This window comes from Melozone crissalis, unplaced genomic scaffold (genome assembly GCF_028551555.1).
Source record: "Melozone crissalis strain CALT ecotype California unplaced genomic scaffold, PUWL_Pcris_2 ptg000002l_1, whole genome shotgun sequence".
NCBI lineage: Eukaryota > Metazoa > Chordata > Aves > Passeriformes > Passerellidae > Melozone > Melozone crissalis.
Window position 1 is genome coordinate 26,447,429 of NW_026535780.1, and position 18,823 is coordinate 26,466,251.

At 38.4% G+C, this 18,823-nt stretch overlaps 1 protein-coding gene across 1 annotated transcript; it reads left to right on the forward strand.

The window, feature by feature from the left end:
- The first annotated feature begins 56 nt into the window (after positions 1–56).
- Positions 57–5,815, forward strand: ENY2 (ENY2 transcription and export complex 2 subunit). The gene is made up of 5 exons (XM_054281199.1): positions 57–102; positions 481–574; positions 2,367–2,437; positions 4,584–4,658; positions 5,574–5,815. The coding sequence occupies exons 2-5, from the start codon at positions 507–509 to the stop codon at positions 5,648–5,650; spliced, it is 291 nt and encodes a 96-aa protein (XP_054137174.1). The 5' UTR covers positions 57–102; positions 481–506; the 3' UTR covers positions 5,651–5,815.
- Positions 5,816–18,823: the final 13,008 nt, after the last annotated feature.

Sequence of the window (18,823 nt, forward strand, 5' to 3'; positions counted from 1 at the left end):
CCGGCGGCACCTGCTCCCAGGAGTGGTGGGGCTGGCGGCGCGTGGTGCGTCCTGCGGGCGGCTCCGCCTCTGCTGCACGGACCGGCGGGGCTGCGGCGGGCGGTGAGCCGGGAACGAACTGGGAGCGATCCGGGAGCGAATCGGGCCAGGCATTCCCCGCACCGCTCCCTCGCTCCGGGGCGCCGCTGGGCGGGCCGGGCGCCGGGGGCGCCGGGTGGGAGGGCCGGGCTGCGGAGAGGCCGCGCCCGGAGAGGGTGGGCCGTGCCCGCGCAGGCGGCCCGGTGAGCCCGGCGCTCGGACAGCCGGGAGGGTGCCGTGCCCAGCTCGCCCCTGAGCCGGTCACACACTGGTGCTCCGGTCATTAACCGCGGGGGTGTGTCAGTGGACGGAACACTGCATGTCATTGTGTGTTTTGGTCACTTTTTTTTGGTTGAGTGAATGACACCAGCTTTTGTCGAAACTCTGCTTTGCTCTGTGTAGGTTTGTGGAAAACCTAGATTTCCAAAATGAATAAAGATGCGCAGATGAGAGCAACCATTAACCAAAAGCTAATCGAAACAGGAGAGCGAGAGCGGTAAGTTGAATTCCTCCTCCATGCCGGTGAGAGGCTTTAAATACATCAAGACTGCACTACACCTAGAAGTACAATAAACTCCATAAAGTAAGCTCAATTCTAAATTCTTTAAATGGTTGCACATTAAAGTCTTGAGTGTTACAGAAACTATTTTAAAAAATGCCTTTTGAACAGTTTTATTTTAGTTTTCCACTTGAAAAGAGATACTTGGAAGATAAAGGATGGGTAATTGGTTTATGAACTCTAAAGCTTTCCCTTATGCAGGTATTTTGTGTTGGAATGCCCTAGATTGATGTAAGAATCATCCTTCCATTCAATTTTCTGCAGCTAAGTCTTGTTATTTCCTGATAAGGAGAAGGAAACAAAACTTTCCTTTTTGCTTTTAAGTTTTTCTTATGTTTCTAGCTCTTCTCTTATTGAGTAAAGCAATATATTGTACAATACATAAAGGAGCGCTTGTGCAAGTCATTGTAGAGATCCCAATCAAGGCAAACAAGTAAATTGCACAATTTTTTTTTGGCCTATTGTTGTCTCTTCAGTCTGTTTTATTGATTTTATATTTGCATATCACTAGAGAGCTTATGACATTTGCCTCCTCATCGTTTCACTGTGCTTGCAACACCATGCACCAAAAGCTCTATTTCCTTCATTTTTAAAGACTCTCTATGAGAAGAAATTTTTTCCTGGGTCATGGCATAGCCTTGTGCCTGGTGTAGCCTTTTGTAGCCTGACAGGGTATCTCTGCTCTACATCTTTCCTGGTTGTGACCATCCCCTTGAAGATTGCACAGAGCTTGAGAAAAGCAAGCAATTTATTGGAATGGTATTGAGATCTGTTTTATGCTAATTTAAGAATAGGAAGGGTTTTATCAGGATGTCAAAAGCTGTCTTATAAACAGGCTTTATCAGAGCTGTACTGTGATCAGAGGCAGAGCACTTAGATTTCTTGAACTAAGAACTATTCAGAGGCAGCCAATTTCACCTGTATTCTTACTCTGCTTTTTGTCATCAGTTCATCTGCCCTCTACACAATTCACTGAGTAAAGGGGATTAGACCTACACTGTTCAGCCTCTTGCTACAATCCTTTCATTCATTAAAACAGGGTTTTGCTAGAGTTACTTACGATTGTACAAGATAAACAGGCTTCCTGGCTAATGGAGAAAAGGGTAAAAGATAATAAAGTTATTTATCATATCTTACTTTCATTTTCCCTTCTTCTGTTTTTTAGTACTAATTTTCACTTTGTAACCTAACTTTCAATATTGTGTTTTGCTATACAGAGTAGATGCTTCATTGTGGCAGACTGTTGTGTCTTTTCCAGTAATGCCTGAATTTTTGTTGCTTAAGCTTACATAGCTAACCATGCTTAGGAAGCTTAAGATATAGGATCCTTCATTTTCACCCAGAACAGGATAGTGTGTAACTGGGGAGATAAACCTGCAGTTGAGTAGGGCAGAATTCTTCCTGAAAGGTGAGGGAGAAGGTTTTGCTTATTTTAAAGACCTGGTAGCAGGTGAAATACTCCAGCTTTGAAAGTCTGCATGCATCTGCCAGCAGAGTAGACTCAGGTTAAGTAATTCAAGAGCTTCTATTTTTTTTCTCTGTGTCTGCAGCATCAACATTGCCTGAAGCAATTCTGAGAGTTAATTTTGGATTCACCTGCTGTTCAGCCATTTCTGCTGCTGCTCTGGGACCTCTTGGGTAGTAATTGTAGGCCTGACTTTCACACTGGAGCATATTTAAGCTGTCAGGAATGTTTGCTGTACTAACAAGTTTTACATTGTTTTAACAGCCTTAAAGAGTTGCTGAGAGCCAAGTTAATTGAATGTGGCTGGAAGGATCAGTTGAAGGCACATTGCAAAGGTAACAGTGGTCAATTAATTAATTTCCTTTGTAGTCAACTGAGATTCTGGACAAATAAAAGTCCCAGATGAAGGCTTTACTGACAGTTTAAACAAGACCTGGGCAAGAAGAATGTATCCGTGGCAACTTGACATTTATGTTTAAACATGCTACTGAACTGAGATTACTTCTCAGCTTTGATTTCTGCATTTTTCAGTAGTGTGCAAGGCACTATAAGTAAACAGTAGTTTCATACTGACGAAACATACTGACGTGTATTAATAATAGCCTTTATTTTCCTATAGATTTATTCCTTTTTCTCTGACATACTTTTTGGCTTGGCTGAAATATGTACAGAAATCTTGCTTAAACAGTTGGAAGAATAGTAAGGATTTACTGTCTGTGCTTTTCCTTACTGTATGTTCCAAAGTGTTTTTCCAGTTGCACCTTTCTTACTACTGTGTAAATAATATGTTTTAAGAGGTAAGTGAGCCAACTTGTGAACTGCTCCAACACTCTAGTAACAGGCACATCTGGTAATGCTCAGATGAGATAAAACAATTTCATGTTTGTTTTTAAAATATGAGCTGATCAGGATGCATCAGCAGTGACAGGTTCCCATCCTTAAATCTATGGCATGAGTGAGAGACTAAAATCCACGGTACAGTGCAGTTGGTACTGAGCTAATAACCCATCTTTAGGTCTCATATTCTTTATATTCTCCCATGACCATGTAGGCAGGGTTTGTCTCTTAGTCACCAGCACAGGTGTCCTGGTTTGAGAGGAAATGAGTTTTATGGGATGCTGTGGTCAAACCAATAGGTGCTCAGATTTGAATACTGGCACCTGGTGTAGCCACTGAGGACATGGATACGCCTCTGAGAACACGGGTTAAAAGCAGAGAACTCCCAGGAAAGCTTTCTCTGGATTTCAGTGGTGAAAGAGGCCAGAGCTCCCCTGCCCGGCTGCGGGCTGGGCGGCGGCGGCCGGGTGAGGTAGGCCTGGGCCTCGGACAGAGGGGAGGTGAAGGCCCCTGAGGATGGAAGGGTGGAGGAACACTGGGCAGTCATCAGGCAGCCAAATCCCCCCAGGGGGGAGAGAGAGAGCCGGTGTCTGTGCCTGTGCCACCTTGAAATAGCGGGGGGATGCAGCGAGAAGGTGCCCGGCAAGGCAGAATGGGAGTTCTGGACAGGCAGAGCCTGAGATTTTTAACCCTTTTCTTGGATGATGGAAACGTTACAAATGCTCATCCTCCTGAAGATGAATGAGAAGAAAGATAGTGATAAGAGGAAATGGGCCACAAGAGAAGTGGAGAAGAATCTTGGGTGGGAGGAGGTGGTGGAGTGGCCTTTGGCTGGACTTTTCTTGTATAGCCATGGACAGAACCATTTTTCCTCTGACACAGAGACTGCATTTAGGGGGAGGCAATGGCTTGGAGCCAAGAGAGTGCAGTATTGTTATGTGAAGGAGTGTGTGAACAGAGATGACGGGTGAGGAGGGTGGTTGGTGCCCTTGATCATCAGTGAAGGAGAAGATCTCTGTTCTCGAGACTCCTTGGCCCCAGGGGGTGAAATCTGGGGGGAACAGGTGTCCCGAAAGTGAGAGACTGTGCTCTTTTTGGAACTAGGCAAAGCATCCTTAAAAGGGGAACCCTAGAAGCAGCTCTGGTCCATGCGCAGTGATGAAAGCACTGGGCATGGAAGGAAGATGTCACCATCGCAAATGATCTCCAGGCGGTGTCACCTGTGACAGGAAACACAAGAGGTCTCAACTGTGTTTCCAGGGGAAGCCTGTGGCACAAGAGGGACCCCTCACTCCTTGATGAACTGAGAATTGGTTATCTAAAGGGTGATGATGGACTGAGAGTTGGTGATCCGAGGGGTGGATATATTGGAATTTGGTTGGGGGGATGAGGAATGTTTGGAAAGTTTTCATCCTGAGTTCTGTGTGTTTCTTTTATGTATTGTAAGTTAATTAAGTTGTTTTCCTTCTGTTCCTAAGCTGGAGCCTGCTTTGCTCTATTCCTGGTCACATCTCACAGCAGACACCAGGGAGAATGTATTTTCATGGGGGCACTGACATTGCACCAGGGTCAAACCATGACAACAGGTTTTGTCATTTTATGAATGGATTAAAGACTTAAAGTATTGGTCTTGGTCTTCCCCAGATGTCATTAAAGAAAAAGGATTAGAACATGTTACTGTTGATGATTTGGTGGCAGAAATCACTCCCAAAGGCAGAGGTAAGAAAATGCAAATGTGGATGGAGTAGTACATCAATAAACATACCTACCTCTATTTCATCAGTATTTTGAAAGCAGCATCATGAGCTTGTCTGTGTTGGATTCAATAAAAAATGTTAATAGCTTGATATTACCTACAAATAAAATGTTAATAGCTTAATAATAGCAACCAATGAAAAATGTGGATTTGTATTGTGTAGCAGCCTTCAGATTACTTTTGCAGATTATTTAGTCATGTCTCTATTAATTTTTATAATTGACTTAATGGTCCCAAGTTGTGTATGCAACACAGATGTTTTAAAATTCCAAATCTTTTAAGATGGAAAATCAGAACTAACAGTTCTAGTGGAACGGGAAGAGTAAAGGACATAGAATACAAATTAAAAAAAAATTAAATGACTTAAGGAAACTGCAGTCCTCTTTATATTGATCCTCTCAGGCTCTCTAGCAGGGTTTGATGTTAGTGGTAGAAACTACCTTAGGTTCTAAATAAAAATAGGCATTCAAAATAGCTTGCTTGAGACCCTTACTAGAGACCAGATTTGAGAATTTTTTCTTGGTCTTAAATTTGTGAAGAAAAAAGGTAGGATAATCACACTTGTTCTGGTGATTGTATCCTGTTTCCTGTTAAATAATCCTTTTCCTCAAACTTGCCAGTTTTCTGGACTATCAATAGGCAAAAAAACCCCAAAAACCTGACCAGTAACATTGTTCTTAATAGATCCTAATTTTAGCCTATTTTAAATGGGAAAAATATGCATGTGCTATATGAAAATCAACTTGTTTCAGTTACTTTAGGTATTAACAGAGTTGCAAGGACAATAAAAGAATAGAAATGGCTATTGTAAAAGTGTGGTTTTAGCATACTTTTTGTTTTGTCTTTTTTTACTTATTGCTTTCTTATTTCTGTTTCAGCTTTGGTACCAGACAGTGTAAAGAAGGAACTCTTGCAAAGAATAAGAACCTTCCTTGCTCAGCATGCCAGTCTTTAACTTTGACATTCATCTGGGATACAGTTTCCTGTATTACATCAGTCATGTCAGGATTGGAATACCGTTTACATACTTCATAAGGATGAAAAACTATTAATTTTTCTTTGCCTTGCATTGATTTCTTAAAGTTGGTGTTATTTTAATAAAAAATTTTGTGGACTCATGGTTCTAAGGTGGTTCTCTATCTCGGTGGACTGTAATGTGGTGTCACCTGTTCCAGTTTGTAATAATCCGTAACTTTATACAATTGTGGAACCTTGCAAAGATTTTCAGAAAAGAAGTACAGTTAACAAGTATGTTGAGCAGAAATGCAGAAAGGTGTAAAAGAAAGTCTGGAAAATGGGATATGACATACTGCTGAGCATAGCTTTTCTGATTTTCCCAGAGTAAGCAGGACAAAGTTAAAACTATGTAAAACGGTTGGTGAAATTCCTTTTGTACTTCTTTTATAGGGAATGAGTTGTTTGAAGTCTCTGACATGAGATGCAAGTATTTACTCAGCAATTAATAAGAGGTTGAATTCTTTAAGAAAAAGGCACTTGTATATTTCATCAGCAATTCTTTTCACATTTACTTTGAGTCACTATTCTAATTTTGAACAACTACTGTTTTCTGTTTTCTATCTTTGCCCGTATTACTGTTTTTTATGTGGATCTTTGGGGCCTTTTTAAATTAAGTATAGTTCAGTACTTTGCCACTGTAACATGAAGCATTTTTAATTCTTGTATCTGGAACTGTAACATCAACCAGGTCTATACATAACTGCAAAAATAAATTTGATTAATGGAGAGGATCAAGAGAGAGGCTTTGAAGTGAGAATGTTTAATTTTTTCCTATATTTTAGAATCATTTATAAAGTGATGCACAAGCATAAGCAAAACCTGAATGATTAATTGGATACTGTTGTGACTCGGTGGAGAAAAGCTACTGACTCAAAATAATATTCACACTCCTAATGAGAAGAATACTGTAAAAACTGTCACTTGAAAAGCCGTTCCTCTGCCAGTGGGTTGCGCTGTTCCGTCATTGCCGCTCGGGGGCGCCCGCGCCCTTCGCACAGGATAGTGGCGGCTCCCATTCCCTCTCGGGCCCTCGGCCTGCGGGGAGAGCGCTGCGGGGCTGTGGCACGGACACAGAGCGCTCCCCTCGCTGCCCGCCCCCTGAGACACGCTGTACTCAGCCCGCAGCCTCACCGGCTCGGGGCTGGGCAGAGCCACAGTGGCAGTGCCAGCCTGAGAGGGCTCCAGGGCCGGCTCAGACAGGGGGACAATCTGGGAGAAATCTGCCCACAGCCAAAGGTGAAGCTTGGCAGTAAACAGGAGTTGGTATAAACGGGGCAATACCAGCACCAACAGGCCGCGATGTAACTGGTCATGAACATCTTTTGTCTACAAGGCCCAAGCTCCTGGTAAGATATAACTGGTCATGGACATCTTTTTTCTACAAGGACCAACCAAGCTCCTGGTAAGATATAACTGGTCATGGACATCTTTTGTCTACAAGGACCAAGCTCCTGCTAAGACTGTAACAACATTGGAGCCAAGATCGTGGATCTGCTGCAGATATTCTGCCTGTGCTGTTTCAAATCTACCTTAATATCAGTTAGAGTGTATTTGCTGTATGTCATTGCCTCGATGCTGTTAAATAAATGTGGAGGTCGGAAAGAAAATAATTCTTTCGCTGAAAGATCCATTTTGTTTTTTTAAATGTGCTTTTGCATTTAGTATGTATAATTGCTTAACCCCTGCTGGCAACTCAGCCCCACACAGCTGCTCACTCACTCCCCAGCAACACCAGGTGGGATGAGAAAGAGAATCGGAGGCATTGAAGTTGGAAAACTCATGGGTTGAGATACAGACAGGTCAATAGGTAAGGTAAAAGGCATGCACACAAGCATAGCAAAACAAAGACTTCATTAAGCACTTCCCATTAGCAGGAAGATATGCAGATATTTTCAGGAAAACACGGCTCCATCCACTTTTGCAAAATCTCTGAGGTTATTTAGAAAATAACATCTCCTACTGGGAAGGGAAACGAAATCTTGTGATTTCAATGGGGATCAATTGGGCAAGCTGTGGTCCATGTCCCTGCAGTTGAAGGCATGGCATACCTTTTGATGGCTATCACTTTGGCAAAATATAAGGGTTTTTTTTTTATTTTAAGTATCCATGCCATGTCTCTGATATTTTCCCCTCCGATTAGTGTCTTCCTCCTTGATTTTTTCCCCTGCTTTTGCAATATCTGTGAGGTTAATTTTGGCCTGTTTTGCTCCTTTGCACTGTACCAGATGTAATCCCGGTCCATTTTCTTGTTGTCATGAAGGGTGACAAATCCCGATTTTCGGGATTTTTGGGTTTTTTTTCAATTGCATTTCATTTGATCATATCTCCTTTCCAGTGTGTTTGTTAGGCTTTCTTTTCACTTTCAGACTTCAACAGGAATCAGCTTTAGCAATCTTTGGTTCATATCCCTACACTTGATGACATACAGGCCTTTTCATGGTTTTTGACTTTAGGCAATTTTTTTTATTTTTTAAGTATCCATGCCATCTCCCTGATATCCTCCCCTCCAAGTTGTTGTCTTTCTCCTTGATTTTTCCGCTGCTTTTGTAACATCTGTGAGTTTAGTTTTGGCATGTTTTGGTATTTTGCACTGCACCTCATTTCCTACCAGACCCTTTTCTTGTAGTTATCAAATCTCTCGATTTCCAGTTTTTTTCGGGTTTTTTTCAATCGCATTTCATTTGATCCTATCTCTTTTCCAGAGTGTTTGTATGTCTTTCTTTTCAGTTTCACAAGATTTTGTGAAAGAAAACAATTTTGGAGGAAATGAAGTGCAGGGGAAATGACTAAATTTTGTCAAAACCAACCTCACAGATGCTGCAAAAACATGGGAAAAAAAATCACGGCGGAAGACACAACTTTGAGGGCTAGATATTAGGGACATGGCTTGGATCCTTAAAGAGAGTAAAAAGATCTTCCCCAAAGTGAAAGCTATCGTATGCTATGGGTTGCTTTGAGTGGCAGGGACATGGACCAAAGCTTGCCCATTTGATCCCCCTTGAAATCTTGGAAAGAAGAAAGAAGGGCTTACAAACACTTTGTAATGGGGATACCATCAAAGGAAATATAACTATAGAAAGAAAAGCAGAAAATTGGGAAATTTAGTGACTGTATGGAAGTGTACAGGGATTGCATGAGGTGCATTTCAAGGGACCACAACATGCCAAAACTAACCTCTCAGATGTTTCAACATCAGGAGAAAAAATGAAGGAGGGAGGTAGAGTATTGGTATGTGTTGAACAGGCAATATTTATGCTGGGTGATGAAAGGAGCAGCTGTGCACAAGCAAATCAAAATAACAAATACCTATTTTTGTGTTTTGTGTATTCTTGGGGAGAAGCAGTTTCTTGTACTACCTTTTGCAGCTGGCTTTTTGAAAGTTTATTTTACATTAAATTCTTGTGCAGAATGAATCAATCTGTTTGTAGAGCTAGGTCTTGTTGAAAAATGATATCCACTGAAATCTGTTTTTATAGAAATTATTTGTGAATTTAGAACAGGCAATTTTTTGTGTGTTGGGTAAGATAGAAAAAAGAATTCTAAAATGTACCTCAAATGTATTTATGTTTTTGGATGTGTCAAAGTGACAGACAATATTAGGACCATTAATATTGTGACCTTTATCACAATTACAACTGTGCTGAACTTTTCAATTCAAAAGGTTCAGCATTTGTCACTAGATATGAATTCATGTGAATTCAACATCTGTGAAATAACAGTCTAAGCCAAGAAGAAATTTTTTTCTGTTTAATTGAGATGTCAAGTGTAAACAGTTAACTAAGTTTATGTTAAAGTTAAGGTATTTCTTTGTATATTGAAAATAGGAAATTGAAATACTGTCAGGAGGTTCTGCGTGAAGTTTATAAAAATTATGGAGAGGATGGCTATCTTTTGGGGTGTTTTCCTTCCATGTTTAATTTTTCTTTTTTATTTTGTCTTTCCAGCAGCAGTCAAACTAAAAGTTTGATTTCATTACATGGCAATCCCACAATTTCAATGAAGCAAAATAACTGAGCTACCAGAAATCAATGAGAAGGAAGTGCAGCAAGACAGGTACAGGTCAGTGCTCTTGTTATTTTCTGGGTTTTTTTTAAATTTTTATTTCTGTTTAGTGTCAGAACTAGTTGGAGAGCTTTTTCCTGGATCTCCATAGTGAACATATTTTACCAAAACTAAATTTAGATTGTGATGATTTTAGAGTCTCTGCAAAGAGTATTAATTTTGAACTAATTTTGTATGTTTATTACTTGCATCAGATGCTGTTTCTTGGTACGTCCTAAGAAAGACATTGCATAATAACATATATATATGTTATTATATATGTGTATATGTGTATATATATATTTATCTATATATCTATATAGATATATATATATCTATATCTGTGTATATATATCTATATCTATATATCTACATTTCATATATAACGTAATGTTAATCCCAGTCATTGTCTATGAAGTTTGCATAGTAATACCTACGGTTTCTTGTAGCTGAAGGATTCTTTCACTTGGAGCCAGCAGTCCTTTACACTTTGTTGTAGCTGCTGCTATCCAATTTTATTGAAGTTGAATAAGATTTAATTGTGGTAAATTACCTGTCTATATCTGTTGGCCCCTGTGCATAGCAATCTGCATAAGTATGACAGTTTTGCATGCGACAGCAATGCCTCATATACATCATGTGGAGTAGCACATTTCCCTTTGTAAGGACATCTGCTACCCTCTGGTGCATGGTTTCAAAACAGGTGGGCCAAAGAGGTTTCAGCTCTGCTGCAGGTCATCACTGTTCCCAGTGTTCTGTACATCATCATCATTACTCTCTGTTGTTATAGGTGATTTTTCGGAGGTTTACTCAGAGTACTACTGCAGTATCAAAAACTAAGTCCAACAGTTCTGCTCCATTTCCTCTCTCACAGTTTTTTTTTTTTTATTTCAAAGAGGAGCTGATGGTACTACTTCTACAAATCTAATGACTTCAGAACAACTCTCAGAAGGAGATTCATTATTCAAAAAGGAAAATACCTTCATTCTCCTTACCTTACTTCCCTGGAAAAGGTCTGAGTTGGGCTGGGTATTTCTGAACATAAAAAAAGACCATGGGAACAGAACGTGGATTCACATCTTCCAAGGAAAGTAGCCCTCTGCTGCACTTATTACTGGCAGTGAGCTTTGAGCACGCCAAGCAGAATCTGCCTTAAACACATTTGGGACAGAGAATATGATTCATATCTAACAATGCTTCATGATCATGTTATTAAGACATGGTGTTTGATCAATATCTGCTACTGCAGATGCTGAAAGCAGAATGTTGGTTTTTTTGTCTGTAAGTTTTATTTGACTAGTATTTAATCCAACACTTGATTTTATCCATTTCCAGACACTGTGACACGTGTTGCATATCTTCATCTTTCAAATCAATCTTACTATACAGTAAAGTTTGAAAGGCAAGCAGCTTCTCTAAACAGTAACATTGCCAACCAATAAAACTTTCTTTAAACATCCTCTTGACAGACACAAAGTATTAGGACATTTCACAGATTCAAATAGTCACAAACTTTTAAGTCAGAAAAATACAGCTGTGTTCCTCTAATCTTACTTGGATGGCATAAATTACAGTATGGACAGATATCTGGAATAATTCATACAATTTACAAATCCATCCAAAGTATGAATTATTGTTGAAATTAGGGAAATTATTATGTTGCTGTTATAAAAACTGTTCCTCAATAATCAGTTTGGCACTGTATTTTCCAGACATGTAGCCAGAAATTCTTTCATGTCTCATCTAAATATAATGAGCCAAGTTTGCTGACAGAAACAGTGTAGGACAATGAACAAGCCTGTTAGACACTTTTTGAACTAAGCTGAGCTATGGAACAGGACAAAATGAGCAGAGTCTCAACAGTGAAGCCAGGAGAAGTGAGGCATCCAGCTCAGAGGTGGGCAAGGTTTTATAAGGGTTTGTTTCTTGGTTTTCTTATACAAGGCCAAATGAAACATCTAAATCAAAAGAAAATTAGAGATAAAGAAGAAAAACCTTATTTAAAAAAATATGCAGGTGGAACAGGAGAAGACTGTGGAAAGGGATAAACCTCTATCAGAGGTAGGAGAAGGAAATTCTAGAAATCCTGTGAACAAAAATTTTGCTGCACTGAGAGATGTTTTGTCAGCAGGTAAAGAGATCTTTTGGGGTTCTTAAGAGGACACCAGTACACAGATGAAGTAATGTTATATCAACATAACTTTTTGAGCCAAACTTGAAAAGTCATTAAATTTCATAGATTAGTTACACCAGATTTACTGTCTAAGAAGCAGAAAAATAGTTGAAAAGAAATAAAGCTTAGGAATAAGAATAAACTTTTATCAGGTTCCCTTATTTCCCTAAGTCAAAACCAATATGATCTTAAATAAATGCAATTTGAGATAACTATTAAATTTTAAATTAGACGAAGAGCTGTGTTTCCATGATTCATAGAATTCATTAAACTCCAAAATGCAGAATTTATTTCCTTGCTATCCAGTTAAAATACCAATTAAACACTTCACCTTGTTAATCTTTAATCAAGAAAATTAATGCTACTTCTAAACTCTTATTCTAGTCTCATATCATAGCATAACAACAACAATTCCTCTCCTTTATGAGGACTTCGATGCTGCATCCAGCTGTGCTGCTAATGTAACAGCCATGTAACAGTCTCTGGTTATTTGCATTCCTGTTTATGGAATTTATACAGTAGTAGATATGACTGAAATATCTTGCCTGAATTATTTAAATAATTTAATACATTTTTTCACCTATTTGAGATGACCACCTAACATTTTCCATCACTATTCTTTGTAACATATTTAATTTTTTTGCTGTGTGCTATTTTTTGCTATGAAGCTTCTCTAGTTAATGGATTCTGCGAGGAGTTTTGTTTGTTTCTTAGTTTGTCTTATTTTGTGTTATTTTGTATTTTAATTTTCTGAGCAGTGAGTGACTCAATCAGACTAACTACTGCCATGTGCCACAAAGGATAAATCAAGGTCTTTCTCAAAGACAGACCAGGTATTTGGCTTAGACTAAATACGTGCCTTGAAGATGACTGTTTGTGTTTGATGGGGAGATGGAGGCACATAGTGACAACCATTTAGGCCTTGGCTCTTGAGAATTTGCCAAAGCTTGGTCTCAGTGTTAAGAGTTTAAACAGTAAGTTTCCACCTAAGTTGTACCTATACCAGTGTCACACTATCTTTGTGTCCTCTTGATCTCGCTACTCACACCCTGCCACAGGAAGTTTTAGCTCTGAGACCAGGACTTAAAGGACCTGGGAATGGTTTGCATCAACAGAGTAGTAACATACTAGTGGCTATGGGCAAATTAGACTAAATAATAATTGGATTTTCTCTAGCAGAAATAATTTACAAATAGAAAAATTCATGTAAGCAATGCTCTACACTAAAAAGCAAATTCAGGCATGTAACCAAGGATATAGTTTTCTTTTACAACTAGATGTCACAGCTGTGACAGCTGTGAATTATAATTTTACACTGAAAAAGTGCTCTGCAAGATGTGTGGTATATTCTTAATGATCAAGGTTTTGTTACCATGCTATTCTGAGCACGTAAATGAGGAAGGATTTGAAATGAGGAGTAATTCCTTTTATCAAGCTGATAAAATGGCAACTAAGCTTTTGGACATTGGAGCCATCTTTCAGATATACATTTTGCCTTCATCTTTTAGAAGAAGAATTGTACCTTTCTGTTAAAAGGCATTTTCACTGACAGTTGAATTTACTTTGGTAGGATGAAATGAATTTTCTTTTCTAAAATTTGCTTCTTAGATAATAGTTTCTTTGTTTTTATTATTTCCAGATTTCCCAGCGGAGCAGCAAAGAAGAAACACTTGGCAGAAAATTGTGTCAGGAACTACCTTAATAAGTTGGGTTTGCAAGTTTTTAAAAAGTGTTGCTTTTTTAAATGAATTTTTTTTTAATTTTAGCATTTTATACTAGAGTTCTTTACTCATATCCAGTCTCCTGAAACCTTCATTAAGGATCCTGTGTTTTATGACACCCTCTTGCTCTTTTAAATTGAAAATGCATTATTCTCATTTGTTGCTATAAACTAAAAAAAATGTCTGTCAAAAAAATTTACCAGTGAAATAATTACTTCTTGTTTTGCATTATCTAAATAGCTGTGTAGAATATTTGCCATTTATTCATGAAACATTCACTGGGGTGCATGAAGTGGGATAGCAAATATGCAATGAAAACATGCCCTGACATTTTTTCTAGGAGCTGTCTTCTGATACCATAGCTAATCTGGAATCTGGCAAGAGATGTTGCATTTAAATATAGTTTGCTTCCTCTCATTTATATTCCCATCTCTGAAAAAGCTAGCACTATTCTCATTCCCAGGTTATTAATGAACACATAGGAAAATGTCTCTTTATTATCTCTTACCAATGCTATTTTACAGCTTTCTAGGATCCTCTACATCCTGTCAATTTGGTGCATGGGAGAATGGGGGTGTCTGTGTGTTATCAGGCCTCACTCCTATCTAGCCAAGCATTCATGGCTGAGAAGTGTGCCACATCAATTGATGAAGAAAAGATAATGAAGTGAAATTAGCTTTTGCAATAAATGGCAAACCTCCTAATCACTGACAGGGTGTGTGTTTAGTACTGTTATATTTTTCCTGAGCTCAGTTTGCAAAAGCTTCATGCAGCCTTTGCTTCCAATCCTGCAGTATTCTTGCAGGCCAGGTTCTGCCCTCTGGGCATGCATGCTCTCAGCCTTAGCTGACCTCTTCAGAATTTTAACTTCAATTATTCCTTGGTAAAATAAAAACTTAATACCCACTTTGGGGTATTTTTGTTTGTCTCCTCTTCTTCTGAAACTTGATTTGATCTTTGCCGTTTAAGGACTCGTTTTGCCAAGAACTGACTTTTTATTTCAAGAGTGCTCAAATAAGTCAGAGCAACATTTGGCTTTATAAAGGAAACAGAACTGTTCATAAGAAAAATAATGGGATTTTTCAGAATGTCTGGAAGAAATTGCAAATTTTCCTCTCCCACAGTTTATCTTTAATGAACTCCCTTTTATTGATATAGATAAGATGCTTGTATCTGCAGTCAGGAAAAGCTAATCCCAGCAGCAATGGGCCAGGAAGCAGTGGGCCAGGCCTGAATTCTATTGCTGTGCAGCTCATCAGTGTGTACAGTAAGAGCTTTGTCACAAGTCCACCAAGTCCCTGAAGTCTCCCTGGCTCTTCTGACAATAAAATGGCAAAAAAATGGCAAACCTCCCAATATTGCTATAAGGTAGTTTGGATGGCCTGTATGCAAGGGAAAATACTGGCCCAATCCTGCCTCAGAATCAAGGCCAGACCCCAGCTGAGCATCAGGCCCTGTTCCTGAGCTGTCCTGTGCCTGAGACAGAAGCCTCAGTCCCAAGGGCACAGAGAACATGTGCATTAGCTGCTGCTGCATGGTTTCACAAACTGGATAGGCTTGGAATGAATATACTGCACTGTTTTAGGATATGTGGCAAGAGTAGGAGACAAGACTTGTAAAATTACATTTTATTAAATAGAAATAGAATTACAAGAAGTCTTTTGGCATTCAGATTTTGATAAGGCATTCATTGGGATTCAGCTCTAATTTTAGGTACATTTTCTACTTTATTGCCTTGGATGCAGGAGGATTCTTCATTTGGACAAATATCCTTTCATAACGTAGAAAATATCCAGTACGTAATAACTTCTCAACTATATTAACTGTAAACAGCCCATATGACTCTAAAGCAAAAGGATCATCTTGCATTCTCTTAATTTCCTACATATTTTACTGAAGTTTGCTGTTAAATTTTTAAAAGCATTGATAATCTGATTGTTTAGTTAGGCATATTGTAAACTATGTGATAAGACTAGTGTCTATTTATTATAAATCAAAATATAGATATTTAATATTTAATGAAAATTTCACACTTTTAACAAAACATTGTAGATTTGTAAATGCCAGTAATTAATGAGGCAACACTGACTTCTCTTTGTCTAGGATTTTGACCCACATATGCCTCATGTCTGTTTTACTCTGTTTCTCAAGTAAACATAGATTAAATATTTTTGTGAATAAGCCAGGCTAGAATCTAGGCCTGAGGCATTATGCTGCTGGTTTTCAACAAAATATGACTTTTCCAGAAAGCTTTAGCTACTTCTGAGTGAAAGAAGAATACAGAAATGTCAGTGTTTCTTTTTAAAGACATCATCTTGGGGCAAAATGTTTGTCTCACTAGCTTGTATTCCATGAATTTATTTTATTATATTCTGTTATAAATAACACAAGTGTGTGTTTGAACAAGAATTTCAAAAGTTTAAATAAAATAGAAGAATTAAACAACTGATAGACATTTTTGACACTAATTACTAAAATGAAGTTCTGTTGAAAAGAAAGGCTTATAAGTACTTAAAAGCAAACTTCACTATGATTTTCACACAGAAAACCTGTTAATTCTTTCAGAGATAATTCTTTAGGCGTCTCCGTCAAACAAGATTTTAACTGTCATGGCTCCAATTGAATGTCTCAGTATCTGTAAAATAAAATACTGAAACAAGACTTTTGTCAGTTTCATACAGCAATTTTTATGTTATTCTTTTCACTCATAAAATTTAATGAAAACTGTTTAATTACTCAAGAGAGTATCTCCCTGGTCTTGTGTCTTAGTTCCTCTCATGACATCCCATGCAACATGAACAGCTAAGCAGGACTTTCCATGCTTGCTGTGTACATGAATTATGAATGAAGTCTGAATTATGAAATAAATTTTACCAAAAGCATCCCATCTTCTAATCTGTGGTGCATTTTTCAAGGAAGGAGATGATTGCAGAGCAGGTGTATAAAAGATGAGAAACAGATTGCCCAGTTGTCTCCTTAGAGTTGCTCGTGACATGGGAATGAGTGTAGTTAGGAGAAGCTTTATAAAGAAAGGAAGTTATATTTCTAATTTTCATGCTGAATTGTCTGTACAGTCCTTCACTCTGGGTTGCACAGTGTGCATGAGGCCGCTGATGAGGCTGCACTGACCCTGGGGGGAGCAGAGCTCACTCAGTGTGTGGCTGTGAATTTGAGCTAGTGTCTCCAGAAATGTGCTACTCCTGGCAGGGAAGGTCTTTTTCCTGTTCACCCTTATTTAGAGCCAAAAACTGATAAGAACTTCTACAGAACAAGACTTATCTACAGAAGAGTAGATCAGCACACTGTGGCATCAACACAACTGAACACTTCACTCTCTGCTAGTCACTGGGTATGTCTTCAGTTTGGAGGTTTCATAAAATCACAGAATCACAGAATGGTTTGGGCTGGAAAGGAACTTAAATGATCATTTAGTCCCAAACCTGCTGCCATGGGCAGTGACAGTTTTCACTAGACCAGGTTATTCAAAGCCCCATCCAGCCTGGCCTTAAACACTTTCAGAAATGGGGCACCCACAACTTCTCTGGGCTATCAGTTCCAAGTGCCTCACCACTTGCCAGTGTCCACTTGGATTTTCCTGCTGTAGAGTAGGCATTTTGACGTCTTTCAAGAATTGTATTTGGGGATCACTTTTGTATTCAGTACAAAGAACTTACTTTGTCCTTGCCAGGCGGAGATTGTTCTCATGCATTTGTGTGATTTGAGTCGTCCATTTCTTTATCACTTTATGGATCATTAAGATGTGGTGATAAAATTGAAAATAGTAAGAGCTGATCTGATTTCAGTGGCCTCTGATTTCTTACTGACCCTTTGTGCTAACCCATTTCAAAAGATTACCCGTAGATGTGATAACTTAGAGAAACAAAGCAATAAGCTAGGAACCATGACAATTTAACTGTATTTAATCTCAATGATGCAGCACACTCATCTTATGGGAAAAATGAATCTGTCAATTTATAAGTTCTTCATATATGTTCCGAACTTGAAAACATTTTAAAACCTGTTTTTAATGTATATTTCAAAATAATGCTTTCACTATTCTTAAAGAGAAAGCAGCCTTGGCAAAAATGTTTGGGAAACCCCAAGCACTGACATTTTGAAATGACAAATTAAATTATTACAGTGAAGGCTGGGGACATTACAGTCTTGGGCCAGTTTTATAGTGAAACTACAGTGAAACAATTTTGCATCATTGCCAGCTACCAGCCAGTTAGCTGGCCTGAACCAGTTGATATTTTAAAGCAAAATATCAAACCAAAATATTTTCAAAATACCTCAAGATTTTTGTGGTATTTTAAAAACATTTCTATAAGGCATATTTATGGCATAGTGATGTGTAAAGCTACTGCTTTTTGCCCAATGTGCCTTCAAACACTCAAACCAGGAGTGTTCCCTGCAGTTAAGAGACATATGGAGGAAATTTGTAACTGACAATTGTTTTAATAAAGAGCTCTATGGAGAGTTCTAGTTTGCCTTTTAGAAAGCAAATAATTATACTTGTCAACTTTGACAAACAGAAGGTTGCTATTTGAAATACAAGGGATATTAATAAATTTTGTCATATTTACTACCTCATTGAACTTTATTGTTATTTAAAATTTTACTGGCAGGATTCTGCACTGAATAACACAACATGAGAAGTGCTATGTGAAATGAGCACAGAAATAAACTTCCAAAGGGAGGAATTTTTTAATGCAGTATATATTCTCCATTTGAAAAAATACTACATGCTAAAGAGCAAGAATGAGCACTGGGTTTTGTTCATTAAAACATTTCTCAAATTTGGAAACAGAAGTAATATAGTCTGACTTAGATGATCCTTCATACACATGCAGAACAAATAGATGCTAACCAAACAGTACAACATTTTTAGAAGGTATTTGGAAATACTCAAGTTTGTGTAATATGTACAGTCAAGGCCTGTTTATGACTGATGTGTACAGAAAAGAAAGTTTGCCAGTGTATCCATAATTCGACCTGTCGTACTCTATAGTTACTTGTTTTACAATTTCTTAACTGCAGTCAAGTGTGACACACAATTTGCTGAAAATACTGCTGACCACAGGATCGTGGAAGAATATGTCACCCAGCCTAATAAAGCATAAAATAACTTTTTCATAAAATAACTTTTTCTTCTATTGTTGTCTACAGAAAAACT

Bases quoted from the DNA above. Each gene is read 5' to 3' on its own strand.
- ENY2 (XM_054281199.1), top strand. From the start codon at position 507: ATGAATAAAGATGCGCAGATGAGAGCAACCATTAACCAAAAGCTAATC. The intron at 575-2,366 runs GTAAGTTGAATT...TTGTTTTAACAG, and splicing joins GAAACAGGAGAGCGAGAGCG to CCTTAAAGAGTTGCTGAGAG. The intron at 4,659-5,573 runs GTAAGAAAATGC...TTTCTGTTTCAG, and splicing joins AATCACTCCCAAAGGCAGAG to CTTTGGTACCAGACAGTGTA.